This window comes from Anopheles coustani, chromosome 2, assembly GCF_943734705.1.
Source record: "Anopheles coustani chromosome 2, idAnoCousDA_361_x.2, whole genome shotgun sequence".
Classification (NCBI taxonomy): domain Eukaryota; kingdom Metazoa; phylum Arthropoda; class Insecta; order Diptera; family Culicidae; genus Anopheles; species Anopheles coustani.
Window position 1 is genome coordinate 61,781,602 of NC_071289.1, and position 24,771 is coordinate 61,806,372.

Below are 24,771 nucleotides of genomic sequence, written 5' to 3' on the forward strand. Positions count from 1 at the left end.
TACGACTGTTTGTTTTTGCTTTTCCTGTTCCTTTCTTTTTTCTATTTTTTTTGTCAATCCTTTTCTCACCGTATAACAAGTAGCTCGTAACTATCTCGCTGCATATCGGGAAAAAATCAGTATGAAGAAATCGTAGGTGCAAATCGTTTCTGTGTGTAGTGATCCGTAGGTTGTTCGAGTTGTTCGTGTTTGGTTATGTATCAATGGTGTCCGCCATTGAGCAGCCTAATTACAGTTTGGTTCAATGGTTCAGTGAACATCGGGAACCCAACAAACGGCAACAACGGTATACCCATTCTACCCCATTTAATCTATGTTGACACTAGATAACGTTATAGAGAGCTAATATAGTGTTGACATCTGACAATAATGTAGATGACTGAAATTCTTTGGGATTCAAAGCAAAATTTACCCAAAGTTTCAATCTTTTTTTCACTAGATTAACAGGATGTGTTTTTTTTTATTTCTAAAACTAAAAACATTCGATATGACATAGAAACAAATTATTAACATTATTCTCTTGGCAGCGGAAAAGGTGTAGGACATTGCAAAAACAAACAATTCTTTATGAAGAGATAAAATATAGGGTTGCAATATTTTACTATAGCAGTCTAAACTTAACGTTACAGAATGGCAATAATAGCATTCATAGGAATACAACTTGTCACCGTTTCCATCTTCAGGATGTATCAATAGTCTTCCTAACAAGTTTACCTCAACATATCTACTTTTCGTTCAAGTTTCCCCGTGCCTAGGAATGTGGCTGCCGTTTGTTGGTTACCCGGTTCACTTTCCTGTATATCGCGTTACTTGATGCGGAGTGGGCATTTTCGTTCGGCTCGTCTTTTCTGCGTCCTGACCGTTTTACGAAACTGATTACTCACGAGACCCCACTTCCGCCGGCCTTAGTCCTTACTCTAACGCTACACTCGTACAGTACGGCAAAGACGAGACGGCTTCCGGCGAGCGCTCTATCAGCTCCCGACGGTGTCTCAGAGGCAAGTGAGAAGGATACCGGAGAAACGTTGCACTACGCACTGTCCGAACACTAGCAGGCTAAGCAGTAAAGCAACATTGTACCTGGGTATGCTTCCGTCTCCGCAGAGCTCGATCACACTTTCCTGTGGGAGAAACGAGACGAATGAGAATGGCTGCTTTCCGATCCTTCCACCAATAGGTTCGGCGGGGCTTACATTTGCATGCTTGTTGATGCAGGTCAGTGGCCTTCGCCTCGGTAGCGGATCGCGCTGGGCCTTGTGGCAGGCGAGCGAGGCGTTGTAGTCGTGCTCCACCGGCCACGTGGATAGCTGTGGCACGTGCGTGGGTAACGGACAGAGCGTGTCCAGCACCAGCAGCAGCAGGTTGCTGGACGGTATTGGCAGCACCACGTACGGTCTGGAATGCAGGTTGGTCAACCAGTGAAAGTTAGTAAGAAACATGGAACGCTTCCGACGGCGGCTCACCGTTCGCACTGGTGCGCTTCCTTCGTGTAAACGGACGGATCGACGTCCATGTTGAGCTCGTACAGGGTGATCACGTGGTCACAAGGCTCCGGCCGGGTCCGGTTGATGAGCACCTTGCCGAACTCGGGCTCCTTGTAGCGGTTCATCGTCGGATCGTCGAGGTCGCCCATGTCGGGCACATTATCGTACGCTCCGGTGTCGTACACTAGAAAACGAAACGAGAGCAAAATAAAGCCAAATAATAATTTCGTTGAGTAACTCCAAAGCCCTCAGGATTTCACATGAATTTTATAAGCTAAGTTTTAAGCGTATTGCAAACCAACGTCAAAATGTTTTTTGTCTACCTAATGATGTTTGAAAATAAAAATGAACATAAAATGTCAAACACATTTTTCTCAACCAAAATGTAGTATATCTCGTTTCTTGTCATACGACATGACCAGAAGCAGCAAAACACCGTATCTCGATTGCGGCGGTATATCTCAACAATACTAGAAAATAAAATTAAGTTGTTGAGATATGCCGCCACAATCGAGATACGACGTTATACTGTTTTTTAAGTGATCAAGCATCGTTTGACAGACTAAGAAATTTGCTCGACTTAAAGGTGTTATCCAGTAGGAAAACTTACTCTCGTCGTAGGCATGGGCCAGGCTGAAGAACAGCTGCATCGCCACCCAGAGCAGGTAGGACAGGGCGTTGGTGATGATCGCCCATAGCAGCCGGAGCGGCGTCTGCAGCGCGTTGCCCAGGTTGAACGAGGCCTTCGCCATGAAGCAGACGGCCTGATAGTCGTACACGGTCACGTTGCGGAAGATGGCGTCGTCCAGCAGGCGCTGCATGAAGGCTGGCTTCACCTCGCCGAAGAACGCGCCCGTCTCCTGAAGCTGCTCGCTGATCACCACGAAGCCGTTGTTATCGATCACATAGCACTGGTAGTCGCCGGTGAAGCAGGTCTTCTCGCACCGCGGATCGCCGTGGCCACACTGGCTGGTGATGTTGCGGAACAGCGTGTACAGGGCCGAGTGGTGGAACTGGAAGCCGACCACCGCCACCGGCGTCTCGCGCGCCCCGTCCGTGTGGAAGATGGCGTGACTCGCCGTGACCAGCGTATCGTTCCGGTTGCCCGCGTCGAACGGCACCGAGTAGACAAAGCTGTCCCGGTCGCTGTCGTCCTTGCCGTTGCTATCGTCGGCGCCCTTCCGGTTCTTGTTGTTATAGTAGAGCTCCACCGCCCGCTTGTACCACACCTCGTCGATCGCACGGTTGTTCGTTTCGCTAAAGTCGGGCCTACGGAATAAAATTGCCAAAATAAACGATTAATAGCACTTAGTGGCCAATGGGTCTGAGCTAACGATTATACATTTATTTTTCATGCTTGTGACATGTTAGTTTTTCATTATTTACTTCAATAGAGACAGCCCAGCAATGTTTAACTCAATAATTTTAGTTCTAGCAGGTAGGTTTTAAATTGATTGTAATTCCAACGCGAATATTTTCATCCAATTTTTTTTCCTATACTCATTGAATATCAAATGCGTTGTAAATTAGATATGCTCCTATCTAGTAACGTTCTGCCACCCTTTCAATATTTGTAATTTGAAATATACAAGGTTTTCTCTAACCGATCGTACAGAGGCCTCGTTCATTTTCCCACTCAGGGCTTCTTAAGCCGTCACTGCGTTTGATAAAATAGCAAATAATAACCGAAGATGAAGGAGACTTACTCAGCCTGTTTCGATTCGTCCGCTCCGCTCGCGTACTCCTGCCATCGCGTTAACCCACTGTGCGTGGCCAGAAAGGATACGGTGATGCCGAACCGTTGTTTGAACTCGTTTCTGAAGGAATGGAAAATAATGTACGTGTGAGAAAAGTTCTTGCATAGGAACGAGTATCGCTGAAAAGCTGCATCCCGCATCACCAGAGCTTTGGGAAGTTAGTGTACAGTAATGTTGCTGCAGTTTGGTAATGTTTGTTGTATACAGATGCAACTCGTTGTAGATGCAGACTAGCTAACCGAATGTTAATTACCTTGGCAGCAGACCCATCAGCACCGCAATGGGGCTTGGGCTGCGAAATGGTCGCGGATTCGTTTTGCGGGAGGAAATTATTTTACAGGAGAGAAAATGCAACGTAAACGACCATATTTGGGATAAGAAAAGTGGTGGTGATGAAACAAAATAGCGGGAGAAAAATGGTTCCGGTTTGGTTTTTGTTTTCGTTTTGATGATACAAGAGAAGAGTTATTTGACATTATATGTACATTACACAACGAAGCATCCCGCACAGAAATGTTACCCATATTTATTTAGTTTTTTGAGAGCGCGTTATGTTTCACACGGTTTGCAGCAGAAAGGGGAATATTAGAGTGGTTTGTTGATGCGTGTGAAAAAAAAAGAATTGACGGTGCAGAGATTAGTATTGAAAAACGGAAAGAAGGGGAAGGAAAATGAAAAAAAAAGTTATTAAATACATGTGCACTAGCGGGCAGATCAGTATCTCTTTTGAAACAAATCATAGCAAACAGAAAAACATAAAATTGGCTTGCAATTTTTACTTGGCATATACAAATAACTGAATCGTATCGGTGAAGAGTTAAAACAAAAGAAAATCTTTCTGTACAAATTTCATAAAACGATAACCGATCAAAGGGCGGCGTCGACCCCGGTTAACTTACCCCTTTTCGTCCTTGTTGCTGCCGCTAACATTTTTCGAAAACCATTCCGTTACCTTGGCGTCATACACGAGCGCCTGCATCAAACCGCGATCGCCTGGAAGATCAAGTGAAGAGATCGGAAAGACGGTCAAGCATAGTTAGTATTGCTTTTATTGCCCACTGCCACCCTAGGTAGGCTAGCCGTGCCTAAGAAAGGGAACATAACAAAACTATACTTCAAAAAACACACGCACAAACACTAGATCTTGGATAACTCTAATGTGGTGAGGTTTTGAGAGTAAAAAAAATGAAAACAACACAACAAAAATGGTTAAAGTTGGTGCGGATTAAAATTTGGTGCCAGAAGAGGAATAAAAACCACCTTCCAAAAAGTCGAGCTCGCTGGCGGTGGGTTAAATTGTTTGTTTCAGTATCGTGAGGTGGTGAGATTGGTGCATCTTAAAACAAACCAACAAAACCCAAACTGTGCCTGTGCTGTTGCACACAAAATACAAAAAAAGGTGGTGGATGCACAGTGAGAATCGAAAACGAACGCATAAAAGGGAGTAAAACCATCGAACCAACATCTAGTAAGGTGGGTGAATGAGGCAAACGAGTTTACGGCACAACATAACGCTCTGAAATACGGGAGAGTGCAACTGGTGCAACATTCAGGTGCCCTACAGGAAGAGTGAGTGGGTGTTCGTGTTGTTCAACTACCATTCCATTTGCAGAGCATTCATTCACACGAGCCGACAGTAACAACCGGGGATTTTCATAAGGGATTTCAGGGGTCACCAGTGTGGAATACGTGGGGGACTAAATGCGAGATGATACGTGATTGGAATATGTGCGCCAGTTTGAGTGGATTTGATCATTCTGCATTGAACAACGTTAACCGCATGGGACCACATGCCAACAAAGAGTGAACATCACGGTAGGGATATACTAAAGGGGGGAAATGTGCATGATCTTGTCTCTCTAAGGAGTTGTCCGATACAATTTTTGATCTAGCTTTCAAACTGCTTAAATTACGGATAAAATTGGTTGATATTAATTTTTATCTTTCCAGTAACCTTTCTTCAAATAATATTCATATCCGAAAAATTAAACAACATACATGGAGGCGCCTGGTGTTCCATAACTTTGAGAAGCGTTTCGTATAGGGAAGTACAAACTAAGCCAGAGTGAGTAAGTGAGTGACCAAGTTGATTCTTCTTGGTAAGTGAGTTGATTACATTTATCATGATGATACATTTTGGCACATGTGTGATTGAACTTAATCAGATATATTTGTCTGGCTCAGAATGGGTTGGCTCCCAACAAATTATTTATGGCTCAGTAAAGTCCAAAGTGTCAGATAGATTGGAGAAGAAAGACCGTTTTTCGTCGCTGTGCACGTCAAACAATCGTATCCTACAACACAAGAAAGAATCGAATCATTGTCAGTGCGCCAAATCATTCTAAGTTAATCAAAGAATTAAGCCTCCATTCTAACTCACTCTCTGACTCCTTTTACTGCATTGAATCCATTTACTGAATCAATCCATTTACTGAAATCAAATTTCACCACTAACTAGTCCACTAAACTTGTCATTTGATTTGGAAATTCTTTCTTACAAGTGACCGGGCGCCTCCATTAAAATAAAACTTCTATTAAAAAATCCAGTATAAATCCTGACATCATTTCAGGTGGAAAAAACAACTGATCAATTTTTAAAGGAAACAAAGATTTTTTTCAATTCTGAAACACTACGCAAACCTTCTTTACGTTGACGGTAGATAAATAATACTCAATTCAAAATGTTCGATCAAATTAAAGCAACTTCATGTGTCTACAGTGGCCCGTATGTGTTCGGGGAGCAAGTGACATTACGCAAAACGGGGTGAACTTTTACTGTTACGTGTCTGATCATAGCTAAACAGAGATCATGATCAAGTGAACCTAGTGTGGTCGACTACGTTATCGCAGATGATTGCTTTACTCACAGTAGTAGTAGTCCTTTTCTGGCAATTTCCCCGTTATATTAGCTGCACGGATGTATCGTTCGTTTGTAAAATATATGTGTGTATGAAATGTTAACGGTATTAACAAAAATGTGTAAATGGATTTTTGAATACACATGACCAAAGCGTTTGGAATGGAGAGAAAAGAGAAAAGGAAAGATACAGATAGTTTTGAAGAAGAGCACACAGAAGAGTGTTGATGAAGCAATTCGATTGCAAAGTGAAAGTAGATAAGAACAAGAAATAGCATCACGCGACCGTTGAAAAGTATTTGTGCAAATGCATTAATCGTGACGGCGCATTTTTATGTAGTTATCAAACATGGAAAAATATCGATCGCAAACACAAATTCGCGAGTCAGAAGAAGCGAGAGAGTGGCGGTATTTTATGTTAGTGGAAGCACATTTTCACAACAAGTAACAACCGGATGAGTCCACGGCAAACGGGCAAAGGTTGAGGTAATTCGAACAGCATAACAGTGACAACAACAGGCAGCAAGAGGGTAGGGTGACAACATCGAATGAGTGTTGAGTATGTTTCGTTAGTTTCGTTGGAGGAGACCGACACGATGATGGCGATGATGGCGTTGGTGGTGAGGAGAAGGCATCACCAGGTGTCAAGTTGGCAACCCGATTTTCATGGCCCATGAAAATGTGAGTAAACAGAATGGCGAAACAGGTGTGGAAGAGAAGAGAATGGGAAAAAAGAAAAAACAGTTTTAATAACACTATCGAGGGGAAGCTGCTGTCGATCAGTCAAGAAACGAAAAAGTAACACAGCGTGAGACAGCTAGATATAGAGCGAGAGGGGAGCGATGGAGGAAAGGGGACGATCGGGAAGACCAGCACGACACGAAAGGATAACGCTTACAGGATCCGGTGAAGAAACGATAGGATACTGAAGACCGAAATCGACGAAATTGATACAACATTCAAATAACCAGCATTAGATGTAAAACCATATGTTTGAATAATAAAAAAAATTACCAAACAAGGGGAATATCATGGGATCATGGATCATACAACGCAAGAATAAGCGATTAATAATTTCCCACTGAAAGTTGCAACCAATTACACTGAGTGTTGTTAAATTTCAAAACAAAATGAGCGCGTCACACCGCGAGACTGAGTTTATTTTCGGTTAAACGAAGAAAGGAAACGAACAACAAAGAGAAAGTCAGAGAAGAAGAACGCAATAAACAGAATACAAAATCTACACGATCAGCGCACATGAACCGAGGGTAGAAAAGTATAAATCAGAAAACCATGAAACAATGGAAAATATAGGGCACGACGAACAGTCGCGAGTACATATGATTAATGATCTGACATCGATTGGATGAGTATTTAATATTGAACAAAACTAATATGGTTCCGCTCGAAAACGGGTCTTTTGAACATGTTTGGAGCGCCGAAACGCCAAGGCACACTTACAGAACATGGCATGTTCGGGTGGCGGAGGCGTGCGGTTCGATGGCCACTTCCAACCTCCGAGTTTCATGCGCTCGAGGAAGTGTTTAAGTTCCAGCTCCGGTGTGGCAAACGTTTCGTTCGGATGCTCGTTTAAATATTTACAATACACCCTGTTGAAGATGCGGAGAAAAAAGAGAAAGACCATAAATCAATAAATATCTAATGGTAAGACAAAAACAAAAATTTGAACTTTCTTATCGGCGTTCAAATATAAGATAAATTTATAATATATTTACAATATAAGATGAATTTATAAAACAATTGCAGCAATAAAGATGCAATGTACGCCCTTAAAGGAGTCTATTTTTGACTGGAACTCACCAATCCGGATGGATCTTCCAGTTGTTGCCGCTGAAAAAATTGGCCACGTTGTTGCCCTTGGCGTGAATGCGGTGGATCTCGTCCTCCGTGCGAATCTGAAGCCGATTGACGCCATACGTTTCGGGATACGTGACCACCAGCGTGAAAGGTGTGTTTTTGATTGGAGTCCAGTAGTACTGTCGCTTCGTGCGAGACACCCGTTTCTAGGGAGAGTGTATTCGAGGAGAGGGATACGTTATTATAGCACGATCCATAGAATGGGAATGAAAAGTAGCCTACCATCTCATCGAAGTGGTACTTCACACGTATCCACTTGGCCCCAGTCGACTGATTTATAATAGATTCGCGCATCTACGAGGAAAAAGGATGTTAAATAAAATCATTGAATTCTTTGAATGTTTTGTGGACAGCAAAAGTTGATACTTACATTTAGCAGCATATTGTTAAACTCTCGTGGCCCTTGGTCGTCATCGGTCAACTCGACCTCGATCATGTCGACCGTGTTGTAGGCAGGCTTGAGAATATCTTGGAACTGTGGAGAATGTGTAAAGTGGCAGTTTAATCTTAAACCAGATTTATTTCTCACTCCGATACTCACCACTGGACGGAAGTCAGGATGCGTTAGGATATAGCCATTGTTCGTTACAATGAAAGCATATCCATTCACACCAAGCTGTTAAAATATAAAATTATCAGCAATTTTTTTTTGAATTATATTGCATTTTTTTGTTGTTATCTCTAGCTCGCCATTCCATTTACTTACCAGGTGTGGTTTAAGGTATTTTTTAATTTCCGATATTGGCACATCGGCGCCAGCAACACCAAGAATGTTGGCCACTCGTGTCTGAAACCAGCATGCGGAATTGTGTGGACGTATATGTGTTCCGCAAAGTAGAGTGGAGTATTGAACGAACAATGTTAATTTAGCGATTGAAACAAATCTACCACTACAAATTCAAGATGATATAGTTGATGTTGGGATTTTAATAGTATAACTAGCAACGTTTTTCTTACGGTCGTTATGTTTTTTTTTGCTAACGATCATCAGATGAAACGTAATAATTACTCTTAACTATCTAAGTAACTAAATTAAAACTAAATGAACTTGATATCAATTGTTTTAGCACAAGTGTACTAAAAATCTGTAAGAGAAACGCTACAAAACTAAACGCTATGCAAAACTGGAACCGTAACAAAACGAGCTAGTTTTTCTGAGACGAAACATATTTAGTTACATGGCATGATAGATGAAAATGGGCAAATCAACGAACACAATAAAACAACTCGTTAATAAAAACTTGCAAAAAGTGATAAGCTATAAAACGAGAAAATTCAACTACAGCAAAGTATTTTGCTAAAAGTAAAACAAAAAGGATCACAACATAATAAAACGGGTAGTAGCACTTGATTTGCTTCGATTCAAGTAGATCTTCGTAGAGTGCACGTTGGATACACCTCCGAATGTAATGTGCCACTTATGACGTCCATGTGAGGCCTTGGTTTCATTCACGTTGACGGATGTCACTAGACGAACCGATTTCATTTAACTTGGCTGTACAGTTAATGCTGTTTCGTTGTAGTTCTACGAGCATTTTACTATGCAAGAATTTATACGCTAAATGTGGATAGTTTACTAGTAGACGAGTTCCCGTCGTCCATTTAGTACAACCGAAATGACGCAACGTGGGCAGGATTCGGTGGTGGTGCGTTGCGTTGTCACAACGGTCGCAGCGTCAATCGAAACACACAAAGTAACAGAAAACGTAGCACGCAGGCATGATAGGGCATGACAATCACTGAAAACTACTCGAAGAATGGAAACATTCAACTTTGCGTAACGTTTGGCTTACTCACTATCGAACGTGCCACTATATTTAATGGTACAAGAGTTAAGAAGGGTCGTTAGTTTACCAGGTACTCTAGGGATATGGATTTAATCAGACCAACACCACCGGCTATGTGAATTAGTCTATGTATAGTATTAGTTTGTTAATGTAGGCTAACACACTAAGTGAGGATAACTGTGAAACACTCTAGTAGCCGATACAGCTCTAACGTAACCGCTGCAACAGCAGCGTTAACAGGGGTCAGGGTGCTGCCCACCAGCAACACAAATAATTGATTCTATCACCCTCGGACCGTGTGTACGATTACATGTCCTAAGATACGAACTGCCTTTGAACAATGCGCTAGGGTTTAGGTAGGAAGTATATAAGGAAGGCTCGAAACTCAACGATACTGTATCTGATAGCTGCAATACGGCAAACACTGGCAACTCGTAACGAATCGATACACAAGTCTGAAACTCGCTAGTTTTTCTCATGATGATCGTCTAAGATGTGTATCTGTATCTGTGTGTGTGTGTCTAGAGACTAGGTGTAGTGTATTATATTTCCATCGGTAAGTACCTCTCGTGTGATCGTCACCCAGTAAGCCTCATTCATCAGTATATCTTCGGTGATGTTCTTTTTTTGTTAGGTTTGTTTGGTATTCAGTTCGCACGACGAGCAAATTGCACACACAAAAGAAACATTTCATTCCGGAGCGTTGAAAAGCGTTCAACCAGTGAAGAGTAAAGTAAAATTTGCATAAAAAAGCAATTAAACAACAACTAAATAAAAAGAAGAACCACTCCTCAACTGCAAACGCAAAGCGAACAATATTCGAACGGAAATATGTAGGAACGAAAATATTGTAGTTTGTCTCTTTGCTTCAGAGATGCGTGCGCCACGAGTGGCACCAGTGGGCAAATGAGTGAAAGATCAAATAATACGTCGAAAACTTGTGATGATGATGATGATAGTAAAATCGAGGAAACACCGGTAAAGTTCTGCAATAGTGAAACATTATTCGATCTGCTTCGCCAGCAAACACATTTACCGTCACCCCGGCATCAGGTCACAGCGGATAGAAGTGACGACCTGCAAGAAACACTTGATCCGCGATGCTATACTTACCGCGTTCTCGCGCCGATCGAACACCGGCACCGACACGGTCGTCATGAAGTTGTACTTTTGCGTGTTCGAGTATGGGTCTTGATTCTGCAATGAAATGGAATGGACAAGAGTTTCGTGACAAATCACAACAAATCATCCGTACATCCAAAAACGATCATAAAAACCCTTATGGGCGTGCTTACAAAATAAGATGATTACAGTAAAAACTGGAAGTTAAAAGTACACGACAACAAATCAGAAACTATTGTTTTCTCTAGATATACCAGTCCTCGTAAACTACCTATTAGCCAACTCGCAATTCAAGAGAAGAGAATACTCTGGAAAAACTTCATCAATTAGCTAAAACGCATATTGAGAATTTGCTCAACAAATGTGAAACAATATTTGAAACTCTAAATTTTTCAAAAATAAAATTTTACTTTAAAAAGCACTAGTTTGGCCAATTATAACCTATGTTCACCAGTATGGTCCAAAAACAAAGAATTCAAATCTTGTTGGAAGCTTCGATCGTGTTGGAAGCAAAACACTTACCATCCTTTGCTTCATGATCATGCGACGGTGTTGCTCCTCGGGTGAATAGAATAGCACTCGGTTCTTGCGATAGTCGATGAAGCGCTCCTTCTGCTCGGCCCGTTCCTTGATCTCCCACAGCCAGTCCGTCATCTTCGGATCCTGTGGGGGCAGCATGGAAAAGAAGCACTCGCTGAGGTGTCTGCACTCTTTCATGGCGATGAACTCCTCCCTATTCGTACCTCGACATCGGCGTAGATCTCCGACCAGACGACCGGATGTTCGCGCTTGTTCAGCACGAGCGGGCGGGCAATGACCGGGATGTAGTTGAGGACCTCCTCGCGCACCTCGGCCATCGTGCTCAGGTGCACGTAGTAGCCCTGGTTGCGGCAGGCCATCTCCTTGATCTCCTTGACGTCGGCGACCTCGCGCCCGATCAGATAGGTGAACACGCGCACCGGAATGAAGGGCAGCTCCTTCCAGTTGAACTGCTCGAACACCTCGTCGAAGCTGTATGGAACACCATCCGAGACCAACATGATCGCTTGGTTGCACCGGGCACCGTTGCGGGTCTCCCGGAACTGCTCGAGCAGCTCGAACGCCCTGGTGAGGGCGGCGGACACGTTAGCGATCTCATTGGTCTCTATGCTGTCCATACCAAGCTTCAGCTCGCGAATGTTGCCCATGTTCGCCTGCACGAGCGTATCGCGAAAGCACGGCACCACTTCCGCCACCTCTTCCGAGAAGGTGAAAATGTTGACGTAGTCGTTCGGGCCGAGCGTGTCGAGGATGTTCGAGACGACGTGTTTGGCGATGTCCTTGCGCTGGCCGGTCATCGAGCCGGAGCTGTCGACGAGGATCAGCATGTCCTTCGGGCTGTTGGCCGCCTCGATGTACCACGACCGCAGCCGGCAGTCGTACAGGTCGACCGGATCCTGCTCCCACTTGGTCGCCGGGAACTGGCGCAGGAAGCCGCTGGCGCTGCCGAAGTACTGCCACGTGAGCGTCGGATCGCCGATGTAGTTGTTGTAGAAGATCGAGTCGAGCGCCTCGGACCACTTGATCGCGCGGATCACCTCGGTCGCCCGGTCGTACACGTTCGTCGGCACGTGCACCGAGCTGACCGTCGTGTTGACGGCCTCGTTGAAGAAGTGGCGCTTCTTCGTCAGCACGATCTCCTTCGGCGGGATCGGCGTGGTGATGTCCGCCGGGTCGTCGTCGAGCATCGGGATCGGCGTGGTGATGATCTCGCCCGGTTCGATCATCTGCTTCGCGTTGTAGTACTGGAAGCTTTGGTTCACCGGCTCCTCGTCGAACGAGATGGCCGTGTTTTCCGCCGTGTCCATGATGCGCTGGAAAACAGGGTGTTGTTAGTATGAAATACCAAATAGAAGAAACCAACTAAGTAGTAGGACACTTGAAATTGAAAAAGTGTTACCTAAAACAAAGAAAGAACGATAAAAATGGGTTTTGTCAAGCAACATTTTATAACATAAGAGAAAAAAATGATAGGAGAATTGAAAAAGAAACTAAACATGGTGGAGTGACTGATCACGCTAATATCTGAAAAACATGTTCATGAGTTTGAAAATTCCATCAGGACCATATAACCGCAAGCTTCAATGTGCGTAAATAATTAGAAATTCCTGCAGGAACCTAATGAACTCTTGGGAGTTGGTGACAACATGAAGGAAGCTGTTAAATAACAAATTGGATAAATTTATTCAATCAGAAAGGTCCAAAAAAGCAAACAAACATGAGCCATTCGTAACGCAATGAAAACATTCTTAAACCCCTACACTTCTTTTCTTCGGACGCACGTTCAGCATCATCAACATACAGAGCACGGGCCGGTTGTTGGAATCCCTCCCGGTGATTTTGATCTCCCAAAAGGTACTGCCAGCGCCGGGCAGAAACCGGCTCACACCGTCGTCCACCAGCATCTCCGACACGGTGTAAACGCCCTTCCGGAACGGGCAGTACGGTTTGGGCCGGATCGTGGCCAAGTACTTCAAGTAGACAGCGTCGCTTGCCGTCATCAGCGAACAAATGTCGGTGTTGGCAATGTTGTTGAGAAACGGCCGGCAGCTGCCAGACTGTTGTTGGGGACTGTCGCACCGTTTGACCGTTGTCCCAGCCGTCCAGCCGGTGGGAAAGTCCTCTCGAAAAATCACCTCACCGGCGATGATCGAGTGGGTTCGGTTGTGCGCGGCGATGCGCATTTCGGGCATGTAGATGGGTAGATGCTTCTGGCCCGGACACTGGCCGACCCGTTTAACGATAAGCTTTCGTGAGCCAAGTGCGCCTATGTCGAACATTTGGAATAGGTCGCCGCAGACGAGTGGGGCGACGATCGAAACGCTTAGCATCACTGTCAACGGTTGGATGCGCATGCTGGAGCTCGCGGAACTGGCTCTTATTGTACGCCAGTGTAATAGATTACCGTTAGCGAGATCCACTTATTGGCAGTAATTATAATTGGAGCATCATTTCAGTATCTCGATCGGCAGTCTACTGCTCAATTAGATATGAGTTGAACCGGCAACAAAATGTAGCGTGCAACCAATTAAAAACATTTTTTTGTTCGGTCAATGTTTTTTGTTTAATTACCGAATTTGCGTATTTTTAGGACCACGCGTTGTCAAACATATTATTGCTTTCAAAAATAAATTTGTTTTGAAGTTTGAATTCCAATCTCCCCATCAGTTGAAACTATTATTTTCGCCGAGGGTTTCTTTTCAACAAATACGACTAACAGAATATTTCCGAAGAACAACTTAAAGAACGCCAAATTATTAAGAAAAATACAACTCTATAGCTCTATCGAGATAGATGTTTTTTTGAAAATTTTTTCCTTCAGGAAAGTAAATCAGAAACGAAAATATTATGTATGTTAAATTCAAAACAATAAATTTGAGATGATATAAAAAAGCAACGCTTTGTGTGTAAAAAATTCGAACCTGTTAAATAGCGAGTCCGATATTATGTTATCTTATACAGGGTTCTCGCAAATTGTTCTTCTTTTAAGGCACTTCCTTGATAAAACAGCATTGAAATGCCTTTTTTACATTTAAAAAACGATCCGCCGTAATCAAGCTTTTCCTAAATCCAAAATCATTGGATCAGACCGCAAATTAAGTTATACTGAGGATAACTTATTCAAATCGCTTTCAAATTTGAATTGATTTCAGGTTTGTCAATAATTAAACCTGAAATCAATTTATAATTGGAAGTGGTTTACAATAGAATCCTATAAAGCGGATAAAACTGTCGCATATCTGGACTAATTTGATCTTTCACCGGTAATCATAATGAATAGCCGGTATCATAACGGATTTTCAAAAAACTTTTACAGATCTTCATGATGTTTCTAGGTTTTGTAGGTTTCCTCGTTACGCTAGTGTTGGTGACCCCGCGGAGCCAGTGTTTCTAATAAAATCAACCATTTGATTTGTATAATGTTTAATTTGTGTATCAATTGTTTACACAGTTTTGTCCGCATGAAACCATGTTCGAACAAATTAGCATCAAATGCACCTATTTAAATATTTACCGTTGAATGTTCCAACTAATCCTATACTTTTCATTCAAACTCAAAAGGAGCAAATCATGCTTATGGTGGGTACACACAAAGGGTTTCAAATTCCCAGCACGTAAGCAACATCCCATTTCTTATATTTTAATGCCGAAAACGCTGCAGGCTACCCTAACAACCGAACTTCAGTCGAACTCCAGCAGTTCCGCTCGCTTCGCTTGCATTAGCAGATTAAAATCAATTACGGACAGTCACGACCGTCGAGAGTATGTCGGAATCGGGACGCGAAGAGTGTCGCAGAGAAATTATGGGAGGGATGGTAAAATTGGTGGAGGTTGTGAGTCAACAACGAAAAGGCGAAAACAACTGTTCTCCACTTACCTTCACGGCGCTCACTTTCGCATCCATCATGTACTTGAGATCTTTGGCCATCTCTTCCACAATTTTCTGTCCATTTTTGCTAACTACTTGTGCTTGTTTAAAACTCTGCCGGAGCGTCGCGCGTGGCCCAGGGTGTGGAAGGAGTGGAGAAAAAAAGAAGCCTGTAGTTAGTAGCACGCTTGAGACCAAACCCACCGCGAGATGGATGTTTGCGAGATCGAAGATAGTGGATGTACGGGGAACTTCTTATGCTGCCGCTTGCGAGCCCGACCGGTGCAGACACTCGTGTCCGGGCGCGTGTTTGTACTCGGGAGCACGTCTCTTCCCGTCGCTCCGTTCGACCAAGGGAGGGGGGGAAAATCGATTTCCATGATGTGTCAGTTTTCCCCCGTCAACCGGAGGTAGACATGTCCCGTGGGCCACAGGGATGCGAGTGTCTGCATCCCGGAGCCAAGCAGGAGTTAGAAGGACCCCAACATCGGTCGTCCACGGTTTGAAGTGTTCGGTACGTACCTCCTCTACCTCCTTTCTTCTAGTTATAAAGTCCCCCAAATGCCACAGCTCACCGCCGAGTTTGGCCGCCCAGCCTTGGACACTGCAAAAACACACAAACACACACACACACACACATACACACAAGACAAAACACAGCGAACGCCGTTAGAATGGTTTGCACGAGGAAGTTTCGAAGCGCGTCTTCCTAATTTCTCCAGCGCACTACTTACACGTTGTACTTGATGGTGGTCGTTGGCTCATCGGCACTGCGTGTTATCGAGATGGCAAAGAACAGTAGAAAGGTGCACGCAAGAATGCCACAGCTGCTCCTGCTGCCTATGTACATCATCGTCGGGGCTTCGGAAGGGAGGAGCTTTCGGACGTTCCGCAATTAGCCGTTGTACACTCGACGCACAGCACGCCACCGCCGCCACCCGTACCACACACCACTTAAAGCAACCTCCCCGGGAACAAGGACAAGCACGTACCACTAGCAAGGGCTGGCAGGGAAAGTGGTCCAGCTACGTCCGCAGTGCATCGGCGATGTGCCGTGGCACTTTTGTGCAGCGCGTGTCGTGCCAGTAGAAAGGAGAGGCGAAGACTACTACGGGCGCGGGGCAGTGGTGATTGAACGAAACTTCCCTTCAACTTTATGCAACAAAGGTAATCCCGATAACAAGGGAAAAATAAAGCAATTAAAACAACGGGACAGAGGCAAGGAAATCAGTTTCACACACGCACAGTCAGTCACTTTTCTTTGGCTGCACCACACACTGTTTGCAACGAAAATCGGTGTTACAAAACAATAGGAAACTGAAGAATTTTCCCACTGGCTGCTGCTGCTGCTGCTCCTGCCCACTGCTGAAGGCTCCACACTCCACAAAACAATAGACAATTCGAGTTTCCACTAGTCTTTTCCTCTAGCTCGCAGGCAACTCTGGACCGTTCGCAACGCGCTGCTCTACCATGACGTGTTTCACTTTTTCACCAGCGGAAAAATCGCACCCATGATGATTCAACCCGAGCAGCAGCAGCCAACTTCAACAATGGCGTCCATCTTTTTTTCTCCAGTGCGAGCCCGTTTTTTGACAGTTGCCTGACACCGTTGCGGGAATGTGTGTGATGAAATTTCTCGATTCTCGGTCGGTCCTGCGCAGTACGCCACCCTGGCCCGGGATGGGTTTTTCCGTCCCCCGCCCAAGGAGGGAGCTTGCCAGTGACGAGGGCGAGTAGACGCATGGTAAACAATCAACACGTGTGACAGCGACAGTTTCGTGCAGCCACGTGCGTTTTTCAAATAGCCACGGTGAGGGGTGGAGTACTTTGAGCGGCTTGGTGGGGTGGAGTGGGGCTGCCATGCAGGACATGGCATTTGTTTACATTCCACTGACAGCCAGTAGGTGGCCCGGTGCGTGACCTGCGCCGTTGAATTCAGGTTAGTAGGGTTGCAATTCGGTTTGGTGAAGGTTCGGGATTTTTTGCGGGCACCACTTTTCCAGCAGATTTTTCCTGGGTTTGGTAAACAGACGAAACTTGTTGCTTCGCGTTTGCCAAGGGTTGCTTAAATCCTTGAGAGAAGAGTTCGAGCAGCGGTACAAATCGATCCATGCGTAACGATCGAACAAAAAGGATGTTTCAAAACTTCCAATTAAAACCGTTTTGCATAAAGTTGCCGTTATTTGGTACGAAAACGTAACAAATGTCGCGGAAAGCCTAATAATCATACCTTTTTGTTTCACTTTCAATGCGATAATTTGGTTTAAACTTGGTGTTTCATCAAACACTCTCTGTTTCACTGGTTACCGATAAGTGTGCCTTGAGTTTAGAGAACCGTAAAGCATTGAACAAGGTGAAATAATTTTATATCTGTACGTTGTGAAATTTGTTCGTCAAAATGCCCGTGGCTGTGCGTTTGGTGGAGTTTTCCCTAGCATTCATGTTGTTTTTGTTAGTGACCAGCGCGGCTTTTCTGCTCTATTGTGTCGAAAACATTGTCAACATCTTAATTCTGATCTCTTCGGTAAGTAAAGTAGTTAAGGGGGAACTTTAATATACATAATTAAGCTATAACTTAGATTTGTTCATTATCTAACTGTATTTGCAGCCTTTGCTCAAGCTAATCAGGTTGGTGCTACATAGTTCACATAGCTTCGCTTTGTGGTTCGCCGATATGCTGTTTGTTATTGTATCGTACTTATCCGGAAATGGAGAGGAATTTTAAGCGAACGTGAAGTGAATATAACCATGAAAACACAGTAGAAAAGGCATTTGTTTAGAAATAAATTTTATTATACACATTTTATAAACGCATGTTTTCAACTATAATTATTCTGGTGCTCAGCGTCATAGTTTTTGAAAGTTGCATCCGTTATCCGAAGAAGACCATCCGAAAGCTTTGCAGCGAATGTTTCATTTTGAAAAAACTTGAAAAGAAACGAAAATCAAATACATTTCAATAACATTTTTTAGTGTTTGGGATCGCCCACGTACCTACCAGCAATCCTACAATTATTGCGGTAGGCCAGAACAGCATAGATATTACTCGGAGGGCCATGGTCATGATGAGGTAAAACAACAGCATACCGCACACGAAAAATATCATCGACACAACATCGGCCGACTGAAGCCATTCTGGAATTATGGTGGTGTCTAATATATTCTCCATTATTGCCTATAGAAGAGATTTAAGCAATTTCAGAAAATCTAATTAATTTCATCAAACATCTTTGCAAAACTTACCCAAAATCGATTTACTTCCATGTTTAAAATTGGAATTAACTTGGTATTTAGAATACGGGAAGTGTTTTTCTATGAATAAATCAAAGTCTACTGAGTTCGAACAAAACACAAGTTGGAACAATGAAAATCATGGGCCAATTGATTGATATTTTTCTCATACAGAGTAATCGAATGTGTATTGAAGTGAAACATGTTGCTATAGAAAACTAACTCATCTGACTTAAAATTTTTGAGATTGATAAAAAAAATCAGAGGTGCGCAGTAGGAAAATTACATTTTATGATGTAGTTTTTAATTAATTTAATAAACTCTTTACCATCATCAGTTTTTTTAGAACAATCCGACGTTAGACGTGTTTTTTCTTCGGTCTCACGTTAAGCTGCATCACAACGCAAAACATCATGCGTTCTTTAATCCGGCCAGTCATCCGCACTTCCCAAAAGGTCCTTCCAGACCCGGGTAAGTATCTGAAAGAGAAAATGTTTTTAAGAAGTGATTCCTGCTGTAGACGTTTGCAAGCGTGAACGTAAACTCACTTAATTAAACCATCGTCCACTAGCGTTTCGCTCATGACATACGTTCCATTATGAAACGGACACTGTAGCTCCGGACGAAAATTCCTCAGGTAGACGTGATACATGGCTCCCGAAGCACTCAGCAGTGCGCATCCATCGGTGTTGGCAATGTTGTTCAGAAACGGCCGGCATCCGATCGTCGCGCGGATATCGTCGCACTTCCTAACCGTCACCGACAGCCGGTACCCGTTGAGAATGTCCTCTCGAAAGTGTACCTCACCACTTACGACGTAGGCCGTCCGGTTGTAAGCGGCTATACGCATGTCGGGAACGTACACCGGCAAGTTTTTCTTACCCACGCACTGACCAACACGCGATATGAAGAGTTTCTTGTGTCCGATTGGCCCGATTGGGCCTTGGGGAAGAATACCGAAAATATCCTGTCCCAAGCCACCAGAGTTTAGATATAGCAGCGCTAGCACCACGAAACTTGTAGCTCGTGCCATGATGGTGGTTGGTAAGCCACACATGTTCGTGGGCTTTCGCATGCTGATATAGAGTTCATAGACGGTCAATTTAAATTGTTTCAACAAACAGCGATCAGATAGGCATAACGAGATCGTGATAATCAGTTCTCATCCAACCATGACAATAGATTTTGGCCCCTCTTCCTTCTCGTGGGCTCACACTGTCCCACATAACCGAAATTATGTTCCGTACAAGCACAACACTTTTTATGGTGGCAGTCGTTCATCTCATCATCATCCAACCGAGTGGGCAGTACTTTTTTAACGGCATTAAATCCGGACTCGATGAAGACCTGAAGCACTCGCTTTTTCTAAGCCACATCGGACAGTGCCGTTGGCAGCAGGATCTGTCGGTCTTTCTTGGTGATATGCGTATCGTGCAGCGAAGCAACACACAGTACGTCGTTAGTGGAGTGTTTGTGGTCCGCCGGAACCTGACGGCTCCAATTGCCACGAGGGTAATGATCGAGATCTGTCAGAACGAGACACAGTGCCGCCCGTTCGTGGAACCACCGGTCGCCGTTGGTGATGTGTGTGATTTTCTACGCAATAAACAAAACACTTCACTGGGAGCTATTATGTCCTACAGCATCCCTCCGCTTGCATGTCCGCTGCAGAAAGGCTTGTACCGGATCAACGATGCACTCGTGGACTACAAACCGTTCCGGTAATGGCACAGCAGAATAACTGATTTTCACACGCACATTTATGATGTCGTTTCTTGTATCATTTTAGTTACTTTTCACCACATGTAAGTAAATTCTGGCGCATCGATTTGATTGGGGAAATTGAAAATCGGCGGGTTTTTTGTATCAGAATAGAATTTTATGTGTACAGCTGGGAAGATATGCTTCCGAGGTATTAAAATAACAAAAGGATTTTGGGATAGCAACACAATCCCAGTTCAAGTCATTAAAAGCTTTTGAAGAATGTAACAATAAAATCGAAAATTGCATACGTTTTCTTCTAAATAATCTTTCATAGTTGTAGCAATGTACAAAACGTCAAGTATTTACTTACATATTATATATATTTATTTTCATATGAATTTGAGAAAATCCTTCAGAAACTTTGAACGCACTGCAACAGAAGATCGCGCAACTTCAACCGCAAGCTCTGCTTTCCGCCACACACAATCTCCGTACTCTTTTCGCTCACTTTAATGACCGTGTCTTCTCTCGGAAGTATCAGCGTAACCTCTTCAGCACTGCCCTGTTCCACCTTGATATCGGTAAACCCGTCCTGAGCGAGCTTTTTCAGCAGCAGATTGATGTCTAGCGTACCCCATTCGTACTTAATATTTCGCAGCTGACTATTCGGTTGCGGTGGCCCAGACTTGGATTTTTGCTCTTCCAGCTCCTCCTTGGACGGTTCCAGTGGGAGGAGATCATGAATGTTGTCCTTCACCTGGAGCACGCCGGTTAAAGTCGATATCGTGACACCCGGCTGAACCTCCTGCGGGACGATTGTTTTAGCCATCTTCGGATTAAGAAATACCCGGCCACGCTTGCGCTTCAGCGGAAGCTTGATCACCTCGCCCCGCTTGAACTTTATGATCATCTTATCCGGCACCTGATCGATGACGAGGTCGAGTTTTTGCGGTGCGATCGGTGGCGGGTGGGTATAGTTCTCTGGTATCACTAGTACACCCGGTTTGAGCTCCTTGATCAGTTTGTTTGCCTGCTGAAAATTGAGCGACGTTTCGATCGGACAGTAGACTGTCTTGATCGCGAGTGGTTGGTAGGGGGCTAACGCTTGCATATGCGGAAAGTCCGGTTCGGTGAAGATGATCGTATGCAGCGGATTTGAACCCCACAGTTCCACAAAGTGTACCGCGTCGCCGAAGCGCAGACTAGGATGACCGCAAAACACAACGCACGGCTGGCGAAACTCGGTACTGAACCCTTCGGAGTCGATATGCTTAAAGTGCTTTAGTTTGGCATTCTTCACCAGATTCGCGTGAGGAAACGGTTCGTCTGGAATGTACACTTTGTTCTGCTTCGACGTCGAAAGCCACTCGGCAAGGATATTCGAGTACGCTAGTGAACTATCCGCCACCGGGGAAATGAAGAACATCGGTATCTGTGTGAAGCCCTGATTATCCAGGCTCACCGAGAGACACTCGAACAGATCGTACACCACACCGGACGGGTAACAGGGTATAAGCACCGATCCACCATTGCGCAGGGTCATCATCACGTTCATGCACAGCTCACCGAGCATTGCGTCGGGATTCACATGTGGAGCCTGCGTTAAACCTGTCATTATTACCACATCCGAGTACTTCAGGGCGGTCTGGTTAATCGGCCGTGGATGCGTGGTCAACGTGGACGAACCGCTAATATAGGAGATTTTCTCCTGTCCCGACACGATCGTCCAATTGCTCGATCCCAGGCAGAATCCCGAGCTGATTGGAGTAACCTGCAGTGCACCGAAAATGTCCAGCTTTTGGTCGTATCCGGTCATCTGTACGCGGGCCAAACTCTTGTTCACGGCGTCCATACTGAACAGGTGGCGCCAGTTTTTCGGCTTAAACACATCGTTCAGCGGTACCGGTAGCTGATGCTGAATTTCTTTCCACATTCGCGCGGTGCTCTCTTTCGGCGACGCCTCTATGTACTCGACCAGTTCCTCGAGAAAGAATCGACCGATCTGTAGCGTCGGTTCAGTTGCGTACACCGTCCCGCAGAAACCCGTTCCTTCGGTGATGTACGGTAGGGCGAGCATGTTTGTGTAGTTCGATATAAGAATTACGTCAATCTCCGAGAAGTCGATTAACTTTTCGAGAGGCGGAACAAACTCCGGTGCCGAATTGACGAACGCACATCCGCAGCATTCTTTAATTTCCTACACGCAAGGGATGAATAAAATCGACATTTAGTTAGCACTGTTATTTCGTGATGGTTTTTTTCACATGTTACCCCATCTTCCAACTGGATATCGGAATCGCGGCAGTTCCAGTTAGGTAGACACTGGAATTTGGAGCTTTGCACAAGCGGTAAAGGAAGAAAATTCAACACCGAACTGATCGATAAGCCGCAGTCCAACATAATCATGAGTCCTTTGTAGCTTAGAACGTAACATGGTTTTGCCGGATCTCCACTTAACGCGTACTACAATGACAAAAAAGAAAGACATAAATAAACTTATTATCATAAGAAAAAACGCAAGAAACAAATTAACTTACCAGTTTCATTTCGGTAAATAGCGTCTAATGCCGAGCAAACGTAAATAAACTGTTTAGGCCGGCAAGATGTAAACAAACAACTGTCATTTGACGTCTATGTTTACCGAGGTTTTTATGGTATGGTAAGCAACGTAAAATTCATAGTTGTTTTATCTATGAGTCAACATGCTTGATTTTCAAATCAACCACGTTTCTGAAGAAAAATTATGATTTAGAAAATTTGATACCGATTCTTAGACGACAAAAGAACATTCAGAACTCTTTGAGAAAAAAGGGATAATGAAAAAGCAGCATTTATGAAAAGTATATAAAAACTATGGTTTCAGATACAGTCGGACGTCGATTATCCGGGGCCGGATTAACCGGGGGACAGATTATCCAGGTATCTTGCAACTGACAACTGCACAACCGGGTTGAATTGTTTCCATGAATATCAGGTTGGTTCACAACATTTTTTTAGGAATGGTGTCAAATAAAATTTGTCGGATCGAAATTAGCAATAAAAATTATCATAAAAAATAATCAAACATTTTTTATGACTAACCAACTAACTGGAACTGGTCAAAAGTGAACTAGCCTCAAACCAGGTATTATAAATGTATTTTAATATATGTTCGATTATCCGTGGAATTCGATTATCCGGGGACCTACCGGTCCCGATACCCCCGGATAATCGACGTTCACCTGTATTTTCAATTGAATCCAACATTGAGTAATCGCAATATGGTGCGAAACAGGTATGGTTCGGTGGTCTTCTTTTCTTCTTTTTGGCGTAACGATCTCTTGGTCATGACTGCCCGTTGAGGGCTTACGAGACTTGTTTCCCTGTTGTACGTGGATAGTTAGCCCTCTCGTACAGGGGAGGGTCCCGGTCTCGGTTGGGATTCGAACCCACGCCGTCGAGGTGGTGAGCCCCGGCGCTCATGGGCCGATTTTCTAACCGGCGCTACCGCTCGGCTGTCTCGGACCCCCAATGGTTCGGTGGTCTTGGTTTGTTTAATCCACAAATAACAATAAGCACCCGATCATACAGTTGTATTTGTTGAATTTAGATGATGTACTAAGAAGTGCCAAATCATGGTTTGCCAGTTGCTGTGTGGAATTTTATATCCACATTGTTGATCGGTTATTGTTTGCTAGCTGTTCATAATCGGGCTATGAGTGACTTCCATTTCCAACTAAGGCATTAAAAACTAATTTTGACGTAATAAGCGCGTGACTAAAAATCCAAAACGAATCCATACGTTACGTTTTCGAATGATAAGAGAGTCGAAAGCTTGCACACAACTCATTGACTATCTTTGATGGTGGTCAACGATCGGCTTCCTAATTCGCGCACGAACGCCCTTGCCCCGTTGGATGGTATCTTTTTGGATGTTTATATAAAATGTACCACTGCCATGGCTCTCGTTAATTTATTAACCATAATCCAGCATCATTTATTTATTTCAATGATATATTAATTATGGGTAAAGCGTTATGTGCATCTGATTTGTGTTTAAATTGTACTCATTTATAGAATGTTGCACTTCTATATTGCCGAGTGGATAAATAGTGCGTCTATCGCAAACAGTGTTGACCCTACAATAGTGCAAACCTAACGTGCGTCAGCGATACCGTGCGTCACGACAGAAGGCCAATCAATCTCCGGTCCGGTCGCCGGTGATCTGATCAAATAGAAACCCCACGAAGGGGGAGACAACACTGATTCCCGACTTAATGCTATTGTTAATTAAAGTGACCTGCAAATCAGGGTCCCCTATACACGATTTAAAGCCAGCAAATTATGCCAGGCTATCTTTTGCTCCGTTTCGTTCACACCTGTTCCTGGGATCAGTTCGTAAGCCTATGTGATTCGCAAACAATTATCTTTTTCTTTTTCACTGATCGTCACAATCGGAACTGACTACCTGCCGCGAGCGACGTTGGTTTCTTCGGATGAGCTGGTGAACGATAACGAGGACGTGTACTGCGCTAACTACATGACCTATGCGACTGAAGCGCGT

The 24,771-nt window shown here is 44.1% G+C and overlaps 5 protein-coding genes across 5 annotated transcripts in view; 1 reads left to right on the forward strand and 4 right to left on the reverse strand.

The window, feature by feature from the left end:
* LOC131262128 (uncharacterized) overlaps positions 1–24,771 on the reverse strand; it is a 207,733-nt gene that overhangs the window by 87,729 nt on the left and 95,233 nt on the right. The window lies entirely within an intron of this gene.
* LOC131264758 (voltage-dependent calcium channel subunit alpha-2/delta-3) lies at positions 993–16,146 on the reverse strand. Its single transcript, XM_058267026.1, has 21 exons — positions 16,028–16,146; positions 15,816–15,897; positions 15,303–15,407; positions 11,629–12,738; positions 11,408–11,548; positions 10,877–10,960; positions 10,328–10,384; positions 8,683–8,763; positions 8,518–8,592; positions 8,347–8,451; positions 8,199–8,270; positions 7,920–8,122; positions 7,560–7,708; positions 6,109–6,150; positions 4,141–4,234; positions 3,495–3,533; positions 3,191–3,301; positions 2,095–2,753; positions 1,464–1,668; positions 1,194–1,395; positions 993–1,121 (listed from the first exon to the last, which is right to left on the reverse strand). Exons 1-21 carry the CDS (start codon positions 16,144–16,146, stop codon positions 993–995), a joined length of 3,864 nt encoding a protein of 1,287 aa, XP_058123009.1.
* On the reverse strand, positions 18,883–19,557 carry LOC131264759 (uncharacterized). The gene is made up of 2 exons (XM_058267027.1): positions 19,073–19,557; positions 18,883–19,003 (listed from the first exon to the last, which is right to left on the reverse strand). The coding sequence occupies exons 1-2, from the start codon at positions 19,555–19,557 to the stop codon at positions 18,883–18,885; spliced, it is 606 nt and encodes a 201-aa protein (XP_058123010.1).
* Positions 19,559–20,443, forward strand: LOC131264760 (uncharacterized). Its single transcript, XM_058267029.1, has 3 exons — positions 19,559–19,564; positions 19,707–20,245; positions 20,314–20,443. Exons 1-3 carry the CDS (start codon positions 19,559–19,561, stop codon positions 20,441–20,443), a joined length of 675 nt encoding a protein of 224 aa, XP_058123012.1.
* On the reverse strand, positions 20,600–22,784 carry LOC131262113 (integrator complex subunit 9). Its single transcript, XM_058264035.1, has 3 exons — positions 22,766–22,784; positions 22,500–22,691; positions 20,600–22,425 (listed from the first exon to the last, which is right to left on the reverse strand). The coding sequence occupies exons 1-3, from the start codon at positions 22,772–22,774 to the stop codon at positions 20,641–20,643; spliced, it is 1,986 nt and encodes a 661-aa protein (XP_058120018.1). The 5' UTR covers positions 22,775–22,784; the 3' UTR covers positions 20,600–20,640.